Source organism: Lepidothrix coronata, unplaced genomic scaffold, assembly GCF_001604755.1.
Source record: "Lepidothrix coronata isolate B3197 unplaced genomic scaffold, Lepidothrix_coronata-1.0 Scaffold164, whole genome shotgun sequence".
Taxonomy (NCBI): Eukaryota; Metazoa; Chordata; class Aves; order Passeriformes; family Pipridae; genus Lepidothrix; species Lepidothrix coronata.
In genome coordinates, this window is record NW_016690344.1 from 1,709,999 (window position 1) to 1,722,178 (window position 12,180).

Genomic DNA, 12,180 nt, shown 5'->3' on the forward strand with positions numbered 1-12,180 from the left:
CTGGTCAGCCCCATTGAGAGAGGGAAGGCAGGACGTGTCCCGGGTGGGCGGGAACGAGCGTCCGCGAAGTGATTTTCTGACCGGGCTACAGGAAAACGACGCCCTCAGTTCTCATTGGCGCTGTGTGTGTCAGTCCGACTGCCCCTTTCACTGATTCGCGGAGCTGGCACGCAAGCCTTCCTCTAGTTGGGCGGCTGGGGTGCCAGTCAGCCTCTGGGTCCTGTGATTGGTGAGCGCCTATGGAGATCCTGTACCGCTGGGGGTGTCCTTTCCGCTCGTGCCCGATGATTGGTGCTCAGAGGGCGCCGCCGAGTCGCGATTGGCTGTGCCGGCCTGGCCCGCGGCCGCGGAGTGGGCGGGGCCCGTTCCCCTCCCTTCCTTTCCCAGCGGTGCCTCGCGCGGGGCCCGGCCAGGCCGCGCGGCGGGCGGGATGGCTGTGGCGGTGCGCGCGCTGCAGGAGCAGCTGGAGAAAGCCAAGGAGAGCCTCAAGCACGTGGACGAGAATATTCGCAAGCTCACGGGCCGGGACCCCAATGATGTGAGGTGAGGCGAGAAGCGCCGGGCGCGCCGGTGGCTCGCGGAGGGAAGAAGGGCCGGGCGGGGGGTGCGCGGCGGGCCCGAGGCGCGGGCGGCGCGGAGCTGCCCGCGGGCCCCGCGCCCTCTGTGGACTGGGCGTGGCGGCAGCTCTGCCCGCGGCGAGAGGGCACGGCCGAGGACACGTCGGGCCGGGCGGGCATCACTAACAGCGGCCGCCGTCTCTTGCAGGCCCCCCCAGAACAGGTTGTTAGCCCTCACAGGCCCCGGTGGAGGTAGAGGACGCGGGAGCTTATTGCTAAGGTAAGGAGGCGCAGAACGGGGAGTCGGGTTCCCCCCACCCGTTCCCTGGCGGTGCTGCCCTTTCCCTTTGATGTTGCGTGTTTCTCGTTTGCCCCCGCTCCTCTCTGTACTGCTGTTTCAGTGAGCACCAGAGCTGCCCGACAGGACTTCGGTGTTTAAATTTAAAGCGCCTTTTCGTTTTGAGTTACAACAAGTTTAAACTGGTGGCCTTCCTCAACCCTTTCAGCTGTTAAATGTAAGGGGGGAGGGAACATCACATTTCAAGGGAGGAGTTATGTTGTGTCTGGGATGTTGTCTCTTTGAAATCCGTCAGGATCAATCTCTTGGTAATTAAGAAACTGGTAGGTGCTCCAGGAGGAATGGGAAGAGTTGAAGTGGGCAAGAATTTTAAAATACGTTTAGATAAAATCACTAGTCTTTCATTGTGGCTTTTTCTTTCTTTTTTCTCTTTTTCTCTCCCCGCTCCACCAAGTAGAATGAAAAGAACAATTTTTGTTCGGCAATTCTTAATGGAGCATGTATTGGATTTTTCATTGAAGTTCAGTATTAAGCCACTGGTTTAGGCTTAATACGTTTTGAATACGATTGCAAATATGATCATTTGAGCATAATGGGGTCCTTGTTTGACTGTAGTTACTCAGTTAAGTGCAGAAATTCAAGGTTCACAAGCAGTATGTTGGAACAGCTTGGTCCACAAGCAGTTTTTTGCAGTAGCAATAGTAAACAGTGATATAACTGAGCAAAACATTTGTTTACATCATGACCACAAAGCCAAAATACAGTTGAATTGTGCAGCCTTAAGGTGGTTCTAGGGTTAACCTAACCTGTTCTGAGATCACAAATGTTTTCTTTTTAGGCGTGGATTCTCTGATAGTGGAGGAGGACCCCCAGCCAAACAGAGGGATCTTGAAGGTGCATCCAGTAGGTGGGTACAAAAACTGATGCAGAGAACTTGCTTTTCAGAATGAGAATTTGTAACAGTAAATCAATAACTGTTAATAACTGATGACTTTCACTGTCTTCTTTGGAGATTACGTATTCAAGACTTGTTGGAATTAATTTGCATGATAGCAAAATGATGAAATCTTTTTCATACCTTAGAGCAATATAGAGATGGTAGCACTAATATAATGATATAGCAATACAAGGACACGTGGAATTTTCTGTTTTACTGGATGTACAATTTGCTGTATTAGTTCTGCTTAGTAGCCATGTTTGTTTACAGTAAACATAACTTGAATTATAATTGAAATCTCTTCAATAAATTGAATGCAGGCAGTCTGACAATGGACTCAAATTTTGAGTTTTCACATCTGGATGCAAATCCATCAGATGTGACTGATAACAGTGAGCTTAAGTGCTGTGGGCACTTACCGTGCAGTGGTAGTTCTTGGCTAAAGCAAGGCTTGCTTTGGAATTTTTGAGTTAATGGAAAGTGAACACTGGGAAACAGGAAAGTGCTGTGCCACAAAAATTAAATTTGGCTTTGTGCCATAAAGCCAAATAACTTCTATTTAAATTATTTATTTAAATTTTTATTTTATTTAATTATTTTTTTTTAGGTTGTTTTTTGTTCAAACCTTAGTTCATTCATGTTCTCAGATGCTAATCCTTCTGCCCCTCTTCACTCGTTTTTTAAGTATTTGGCTAGGTAACTTAAATAGCATTTCCCATTTGAGAAATCATACCAACCTTTCTACCTCAATGCATTTCAATCTGTCTAGTGATCCCTTTATACCAGTAGCCATTTTAGAGGGTCAGCAAAAAGCAAAGTGCTAACATTTAAAACAAGAAATAAATTCCAAATGTATTCTACCATCTCAGATATGGTGGTGTTGTGGAGTCTTGTGTTTTGCTTTACTGTGCAAGTTGTGTTAAAATTTGAACTATTTTGTCTCAGTGATTTTTACCCATAGTAGAATTTGTCTGTAAAATGTTATGTACTGGTTGTTGGAAGAGTGGGGAGATTTTTCCTGGAAGTGTTGGTTCTTCTGACTTGTATGTTTCTCCTGTTAGAAGAGATGCTCTCCTAAATGACATTGTTCTCTAATGACCACTCACACTTTTTCCTCCTCAGGCTGGGTGGAGAACGTCGGACAAGAAGAGAATCACGCCAAGAAAGCGACGCAGAGGATGATGATATTAAAAAGGTAATACATGATAAGAGGAGCTGTGCAGGAAGAAACTTACCTGCAACGTGATGAACAAAGTAGTTTGCTTTTCTTTATTGCAGCCAGCGTTGCCATCTTCTGTTGTTGCTACCTCCAAAGAGCGAACACGTCGAGACCTTATACAAGATCAAAATATGGATGAGAAAGGAAAACAAAGGTATGCAGAAATCTCTAAACACTAACGTGATACTTCTGAGTGCTAACATAGGAAGTAGCTTTACATTTAAAAAGTATAACACACAGGCTGTAATGTATCAAAGACTGTGTTGAAGAGTTACCATAATGGTGTCAAATTTATTTTAAGGAATACTCTCTGAAAACACAGCAGTAACACGCACATTGTTCGGTTCAGGTAACTGACAAGGAATTCTACTTCTCAGGCCCCCTACAGGAACAGGTTTGCTAATGCTGTTGTAACATTGCCTTTGAATAAAACAGAAATATATTTAGCTTCATCGGTCCATTAGCTTTTTGGACTGTTACAGCTGTCTTGGTTCATCATTTATTGTGTTGGTTGAGGGAGGCTTTTGGTGTACGTTCTTCTCCCCCCCAGCTTTTTTCTAAAACACAGTAGTTCCATCATGTGGGTTTTTTTCTCTTCTTACTTTCAGATATTGTGTGTTCAATCTGACCTTCATTTTTGCCTGCTGCTTTTTAGATTTCTCCTATATATGTATCTCCTTTTTCCTATATTTTATTTGTCTCAGGGTAGCTTATTAAAATTCTCTCTGAAATGCAGTTCTGTTTGTAAGAGTTGTTGGAAAAACAAATCTCCAACTGTATCCAAACTCCTTAGACTCAATCTGCTTCAGACTGCAAGTCACCTGGTGCAATAATCCATACCTCAAATAAATAGAAGAATGAAAACTGGAGTAAGGATCTATAGAAGGCTTCTCTGATAAGGCCCACAAATCAACTGGTACAAAAAACTGGCACTTTGCTCACTTCTTTTAGTTATCACACCACTAATGGTCTGCTCTCGCTTCCATTACCACTTTCTAACTGCTTCCCTCACAGGAAGATTTTGAAAATTCTTAGTGAACTTCCTAGAGCTTCAGGCACTAAAAGTTTTTTTCCCTCAGGATTGTAGTTTTACTATTTTTCACTTCAGTAGTCTCAGGGGAGATGAGAAAACCAGTATTGGTTTCTGTATGACTTGTGGTGGAAAGAAGTTCTTTAAGAGGACAGCATCCACTGAACTCTTGATTTTGCACAGCGTCTTCTGGGATGTCATTCATATACAAATGCACTTCGAGTGATCTTTGGCTTTCAATTCTTTATTTGTTCGTGTTTCTACTATTTAATATCCAAGTGCCTTTACCTTTCCACGTCAGGTTTGAGCCACCATAGTAGAGTGGTACTTAGTGAAGACAGTAGCATTTCCTTTCTCTCTTAATCAGGAAAAAGGTCAAGGCAAATAAGAGGCTCTGCCTCTTGTTGTGCCGACTTAATTTGGGATTAAATGGAAGGAGAGAAAAGTTGAAAGTCAAGAATCCAGTTCTTGTTCTGAAGAAGGGAATTTGTTGAAGAATTTGACTTATTTTTCTCAAAACAACACCTAATTGGATGAGGCTTCATCCCACAGTGCAGTGTCTCATTGTTAGGCAACTGTGATAGATAAGCTTTCACTCCCCTGTGGCTCCATTTCTCCTTAATCCTGTAAGCAGGTTGGGGACAGGGGAGTTTATGTTTTTCAGAAAGCGCAGTGACCTTCCAGTTTGCTGCCTTATTGATAGCTCCCACTGTATTTACTTGAATCTTTTTTTCTTCAGTACTCTCTTCTTTAGGATTTTTTTGTAATATTTCCTTAGTGTCATTATTTCTAGATGAAAAATGCGCAGGCTTCCAATTTTCCCAGTGCCGAGTTATGGATAAGATCTGTGTCTTACACTTAAGCAAAATGATATGTCACTGTAACTTATATCCTTGACTGTTGGCACAGTTAATATGTCTTCTATTGCTAATGGCCTTGAGTAATACTGAGTCTTTAAAAATAAATGTCTTCGAAGTGGAAAGTTTCTCTGATTGTTTATGCAAATAAAAATCTTAGTACTTGAACTGAGTCTCAAATACCTTTTTGGTGTTTGTTTTTCAGGAATCGACGTATATTTGGCTTGTTGATGGGCACTCTTCAAAAATTTAAACAGGAATCCACAGTTGCTATTGCTACTGAGAGGGTATCTCATTTTAAGTTCTATCAGATTGTAAATAATAAAGCAAAATTGTGTGGTTAAGCTAATTCAAGTAGGAATGAAAGTTCCCTTGCAGGTGCAGCAAATTGGTGAGAGTGCATGTAGGTTTTTGTTTGGCTTAGGTCAGGGAATGGGGGTGGGAGGCAGGATAGGGGCTCTAACTATTTATGACCTTTGCAGAAATGAAAAGGCAGAGTTTGGTGGATATTTTTTTAATTAATGTACATTTTTAAAACATGTAAAACACAAAATAGATTTATCTTTTTTCTTGTTCATGTTATGGAGGATCATTTCGAAGTAAATGGAATTTAATCAGGTAACTATTTAAAAGGTCATAGACTACTTCTGGAAATAATGATGATGTGGTATTGTTGAAGCAGTGCCTACCCTGGTGTGTTCCAGATATTTAAATTATAACCAGGTGTACAGAAATCTGGGGTTGTATTATGCTGTCTGTGTGTCTAAAAATGCCTTCCCCTTTTCAGTGTGGGTAACAAGAATTTCTTTTTTTCATAAATGATTATGTGATTGCACTGAAGTAAAGGCTTTGCATAGCTTAGTGATTACCTCAAAAAACTTGTATATAAGATGGTGGTAACTTTATTCCTAGTATGCCTTTTTAAATGATGAAGGATATGGTATTTGTTTACTGTTGCCCCAAGTGCATTATTCAGTTAATACTAATAATCTTTAGATTAAAAATAGTGTTTGAAAGTTCTCCTTTCAGCAACTTAGTGGAAGCAGATAGAAAGTCTTTGAATTTAGAATCTTTTCTGTGTAGTGTTAGCATGGCTGACTTGCACTGCTGGTATTGATTACTTTCAGATTCAGTATTTGGGTCGTTTAGCTAACTTGTCATGTGGCATGTAAGACTAAAGTTCACTTTTGCCTGCTTGCTTTAGAAGAAGAAACTGTTGATTAGGATGGTCCAGAAACATGGAATCCTTATCTATTTTATAGTAGTAGGTGTTTGCACAAAGAGACCTTGAGGAGTTCCTGCCCTTTGCAAAATTTTTCTGAGAATTCATATAGACATTTTTCTCTTCTTGCGTATAAACTTGCTATAAATCAAAGTAGAGGCCTGAGGAATTTTATGATAAAGCTATTTTGTTGTTTAGGCACTAAATTCTGGGGGTTTTTTAGACAATTATTGTACAATCTGAGCATATGGCAGTCTAGGGCATGAGAACAGGGCATTCCTTGATTATAGTAATATGTCTAATTAGCAGTGATTATACTGGAAGTATTTACAAACTAATTTGTTTTGTTGGTCACAAACACCAGTCTGCAGTCCTTCATTTGTTTTGGGGGGAGTTGATTTTTTCTCTCATAAGTGGGAAATCTACCTGGCTTCCCTGATATCTGAAATACATTTCTTTTATTTTTCTGCCATTGAGGGGAAAAAAACCCCACAGAATATTCTGAACTGGAAGGGACCCACAAGGATCATCGAGTCCAGCTCTTTAGTGAATGACCCTTACAGGGATTGAACCCACAATCTTGGCATTGTTAACACCAGGCTCTACCCAACTGAGATAATCTCAGCTTATATTGAAAATTCAGATCCAAGTGGTATGATAGAAAAGCAGACAGAAATTCACAGGGCCCCATAATTTTATTGTTAAACCAATAAAAAATTAGGCACCAGCAAGCAATGATGCTCTTTTCTTCCGTTACCTGTATTTTAGGCGATATTTCCTCATGTGTTTTTAGGAATGTCTTTAATGGTGTAAATAATTCAAAATTTTCAAGTGGACCAAACTAGAAAGCTTTCTTGATGTAGGAAAAAATTCACATATTTCTTTATTTATCTTAGCAAAAGAGACGACAAGAAATTGAACAAAAACTTGAAGTGCAGGCTGAGGAAGAAAGAAAGCAAGTTGAAAATGAGAGGCGAGAACTGTTTGAAGAAAGACGTGCTAAACAGAGCTGCGGTTACTTGAGCAAAAGGTTGAGCTTGCTCAGTTGGTGAGTTTTAGTTTTGTTCTTGATCTTTCGCTTGTTTAAACTATTCTTGTGTATCTCAGGATGATTTGCTTTCATTTCTCAGCAAGAAGAATGGAATGAACATAATGCTAAAATAATTAAATACATAAGAACAAAGACAAAACCCCATTTATTCTACATACCTGGCAGAATGTGTCCTGCTACGCAGAAGTTGATGGAAGAGTCACAGAAAAAGATGAATGGTAAGTGGTCTTTGTGATACAAAGGCCTTCATTCTTACCTCCCTTTGTTTGCCGAACAAATGTAAGTCTCTGTTAAAATACATGAATTTCATGCTTAGGACAAACTGTATGTTTTTACACGGGTGTTCATCATAAGTGAACATTACTCTTTCAGTGACTTATTTTTTTGTTGGGTGTGATTTGATTCTGTTCCAAGAAGTGAAAAGCTGTGTATGCACAGTCTCAGAGGTATGTGTTTAAAACATAGTCCTTTATATTAGCTTTAGTACCAAGATGTATGCCAGTGCAGTAACTTAGTCTTTGAAAAGGCAGATTCTGTGGTTTGAAAACCAAGGAAACGCAGGTGTTTGCAGAGCATTTGAGAAGTGTTTTCTTGAGCACAACACTGGAACTTCATGATTTTTATTTTTTTTTTTAATCTCAATGTGTGTTCATTTCTGTTTCACAGGATGCCTATATTTTTCTTTTGGAAAACAATTTAAAATACTCCAGTTGATGGTAGTCCTACTGTTCTTTTTTTATTAAACTAAGAATATATTGGTTTGTTGTTTCTTTTCTTAGGAGCTTTTCTTCATTGCGTGGGGTTGGGGAATAAGAGAAGCTAGCTCACCTGAACAGCCTACAGTAATTAAGCTTTCTTAATACCTAAACAGCTTTTTGCTGATTCTTGCTGTCTTTTGTTTACCTTAGGAAGTATAACCTTATTAATAGATAAATAGCAGGAAAATAAGATGGTATTTTGATATGCTGTTGGTTGGATTGATTTTAATGAAGTCAGAAGCTCTTTCTGTTAATTTAGATTTAGGGCTTTACGTTCTGATACTCCACTGAGTTTACTGTCTCCTTTGCTTTGTTTTTGTAAGGTAACTAGCAATCTTTTTCATCATGAACCAATGGCTTGCTACTTCAGAAGGAATAAGGACGCAGTATTTATAAGTTGAACAATTTGACAACTTATTAGCTCATAGTTAAAAGGAAAATAGACTTCAGTGTCTGTAGATTATCTTAACTATTATTTATGCGTTTATTCCCTAGCACTCTTTGAAAGCAGGCGAAATGAATTTGCAGAGCAGATTAACAAAATGGAGGCCAGGCCCAGAAGACAATCTGTGAAGGAAAAAGAACAGCAGGAGGTGCAGAATGAAGAAAAGAAGGAAGAACAGAACAAGGAGCAGGAAGAGGGTAAGGTGGCTCAGCAGGTGGAAGAGATGGAGACAGGTAATCAGCACAATGATGTAGAAATGGAGGAAGCAGGGGAGGAAAAGGGAAAAATAGGTTCAGGGTCAGGGCATAGTGATGCAGAGAAAGAACAGGAAGAGGATGAACAGAAACATGATGTGGAGTTTAAAGTAGAGGAGACTACTGAAGTGAGGGAGAATGACAAGCAACAGGATGGTCAGCATGAGGCGGTCACAGTTATAAAAGTGGAAAGTGAAAACATTCAGCCAGTGGATAATGAGCAGGATGTGGCTGAAATGAATGAGGCAGATAGTGTAGAACCTGTAGAAAATGAAAATGGCAAAGAAGGAGAACCAGAGACAGAGTGTGATGCTCAGCCAGAAAAAGTGTGTAATGTTCCTTCTCCCAAGAAGGAGAAAGGTATCAAAACAGAAAATAAAGCTGAACTTGAAGAAATGCAGGAGAAAGCTCCTGAAGCTCAGACAGAACCTGTGGCTGAGGCTCTGTCTCAGCCGCACTCTGAGCCACTACCACAGTCACCTCAGTTGTCTCAGTCCACTCAGGATATAGAGCCCCAGGCAGACAAGGATGAAAATTCTGTGGTGTCTGTAAAGGTGGTTGAAGCACAGGCAGAGCAGAATCAAACACTGAGTGTAGAAAGTAAGAATAAGACCAGGAGTAGAAGCAGGGGTAGGGCAGGAAACAAAACTGGTAAGAGTCATAGCCGCAGCAGCAGCAGTAGTAGCAGTAGTACTTCAAGCAGTACTACTAGTGCAAGTAGTTCCAGCACTGGCAGCAGTACCAGTCGGAGTAGTTCCACCAGCAGCAGCACTACAAGTGGAAGTACTAGCAGGGATAGTAGCAGCAGTAGCTCTAGTAGTAGTGAAAGTAGAAGTCGAAGCCGAGGAAGGGGGCATAACAGAGATAGAAAACGCAGAAGGAGCACGGACAGGAAGCGAAGGGATGCTTCAGGAGTAGATAGAAGTCACAAGTCTTCAAAAGGTGGGAGTAGAGATACCAAAAGCTCAAAGGATAAAAGTTCAAGGTCTGACAGAAAAAGGTCAATATCAGAAAGTAGTCGGTCAGGCAAGAGAACTTCACGGAGTGAAAGAGACCGTAAATCAGACAGGAAAGACAAAAGGCGTTAACAGAAGAGACCAAGCTTCCTTAGCCTAATCTTTGCAGCAGAAGATTATTTGAGTGAAAGGATTCCTTGTAAGGAGGAAGAGAAGGCTGCCTTAAGAATTGCATGCTGTAAAAAATCTTTTGGAAAAATGCAGACTGTTTACCAGGCATTCTTGTACTTTTTACATAATTTTGTAAAAGGTTACTTACCAAAATTATGTGAACTTCCTGAAAATGTAAAAATAAAAGATTAACACTCCTTTGCATCTTTTTTTTTAAATATCCTGTACTCATTAAGATCTTCTGTATATTTTAATAGTTAAACCTTTTACGTAGGTGTGAGCATTTCTTCTGTATCATATACTTTTTTTTGTAGAAATAAATGTGCATTTTAAATAAATTGTTTGAGATGTCCTGTTGACAATTAAATTCCCCGTTTTAGATCATATTTAGGGAGGCAGTATTGCAGGAAATGTAAAAGTTTTGCCTTTCCCCTCTATTCCTTGCAAGAATGGGAATTGTAAGACCTAGTATGGCAAATAATCTCTTCAGTGCTGGTCAGGAAGGAAAAGTAATTGATTTGGATCTATACTTTTTGCTTTCTTCTGTAATCGCGAGCGCTTAGTCGATACTATCTTCCAGTCTTATAAAACCTTCCTGTCCATAGGCAAGCAGTGATTAAATGGGAATGTTAACACTGGCCAAGATATCTCAAGTCAGTCTGGAAAACCACTCTTATCTGCCTTCTGCAGGTAGTTTGGTAGTATTTACATCTGTATTCTGGAGACAGTTAGTCTTTTCAGTGATGATCCTTCTTGGTGGCCAGTGGAGGAAAGACTTCAGCTTGCTCCTCAACCAGGGTTCTTTTTATTTTAGTTGCAGACTAATCTTTGATCCCTTCATACCACTAGGAATAATTACATTGCAGTGTTGGAGTTACCTGGGACTACCTAATACTAATGTTTTGTGCGTGCAAGAATGCTTTCTGAATGTATTTAATAAAACTTAAAGTGGTATGGTGTTATCTCTGAAGGTGAATACTGGTTTTATATAATTTTGTATTGAAAACAATAACATCTGTTGCTTTGTTCTGTACATGTGCAAATAAATGTTGCTTTGTAGACCACTCTCTCGATGCTTGTGATATTTTCTTTTAACAGGTATATTACCTTGGTCTTTCTGCATTTAAAGCATGAATTGTAATTACAGGTGACTGTACCTTACATGCTCCATATTCAAAATTTTTCTTAAAGGCTTTAATGAATTGTCTATTAACTGAGTATGAAACACGCTATAATCTGTGTTGTTTTGACAGGAGAGAATTCTATTATCTGATATGCCAAATCACAGACTAAGAAGTCCTAGAAAGATTTCAGTATGGAAAGGACATGTAAGCTTATTTTAGTGTACAAAATGCCATATACACCCCATGTTTCTGCAACATAGAGCAGACTTTTGCAAAGTTCTAGTTTGGAGTATGTCAGGTTTTGGATTTTTCATCTGAACTCAAGAGTAGTGACAGATTTATGTGTTCTGAAGTGCTGAATGTCCTGACTTAAAGAAATGTGTCTAGCAGGGGATGGAGTGTCCTTTCAGCAAATTAGGCACAGTGGGAAAACTCCTCAGGCTTTTTCAATTAATTCAATTAATACTTTATTCAGATTCTTCAGTCCATATCCTATCTGCCTCTGCTTCTCTACAAGAGTGGTTTTTAGTTCTTGTCAGTAGTTTCCAACCACATTTCCTTTCCTTCAGAAGAATGTCATCGTTTAATGTGCTGTCTTTTCTGAAGGACAAACTAAAGTTCAAATGCCTTACTGAACATATTAAACCCAGCATTTTACCAAAAAAACCAAAGTCTTATACTTAGATGTTATTAGTTTGCAAGTTTCAACTAACTTCACATTTCAAATTGCCTTTGGAAGCCATTTTAGTTTTGTCAATTGTATTTTTTACCTAACTGAGTATTTTTGAGGTTTCTTATTTTGAGCTTATGTGATTCACTGCTGTAGTGTACTTACTCTACAAGTCTTAATGACTGATACTAATAATGTTGTCATTATACAAAACTCCTGGCCACTGTTTCAGAGCACCATTATTAACAGCGTTTATAAAAACAATGCGGTGGGTCCTGGTAGGTGAATTAGGGATTGGATTGATTAAATTGTTTCAGGTTATATTACATTCAGGCAGCAATGTGTTTCTGATGGTGAAAATACAGGAGTTTTGTTGCCGAGTACAAACTTGGTGATGTATTTGATAGTTTAACGTTTGTTAGAAGAATCTTACTGCCATGGTTCGACTGTGCCAATAATTGTTAGCCTTGCTAAATCTAAGCAGCTCAGTGCAATGTAAACATCAGTGTGTGATAACTTTGTAATAATGAAGTTATCTAAGAGCTAGGTATTCCAGCCAATATTCCAATCAGAAATAGTATGAGATAGTAGTATACTACTAGCACAATAAAGCAGCAGTATTTTTACTAAC

At 39.7% G+C, this 12,180-nt stretch overlaps 1 protein-coding gene across 1 annotated transcript; it reads left to right on the forward strand.

The window, feature by feature from the left end:
- Nucleotides 1-384: 384 nt before the first annotated feature.
- Nucleotides 385-10,824, forward strand: PNN (pinin, desmosome associated protein). Its single transcript, XM_017829414.1, is given in 10 exon segments — nt 385-543; nt 766-837; nt 1,694-1,762; nt 2,915-2,987; nt 3,071-3,165; nt 5,104-5,185; nt 7,017-7,119; nt 7,122-7,168; nt 7,251-7,389; nt 8,425-10,824. Coding segments are annotated over 10 exon segments (2,085 nt in total). The 5' UTR covers nt 385-430; the 3' UTR covers nt 9,717-10,824.
- Nucleotides 10,825-12,180: the final 1,356 nt, after the last annotated feature.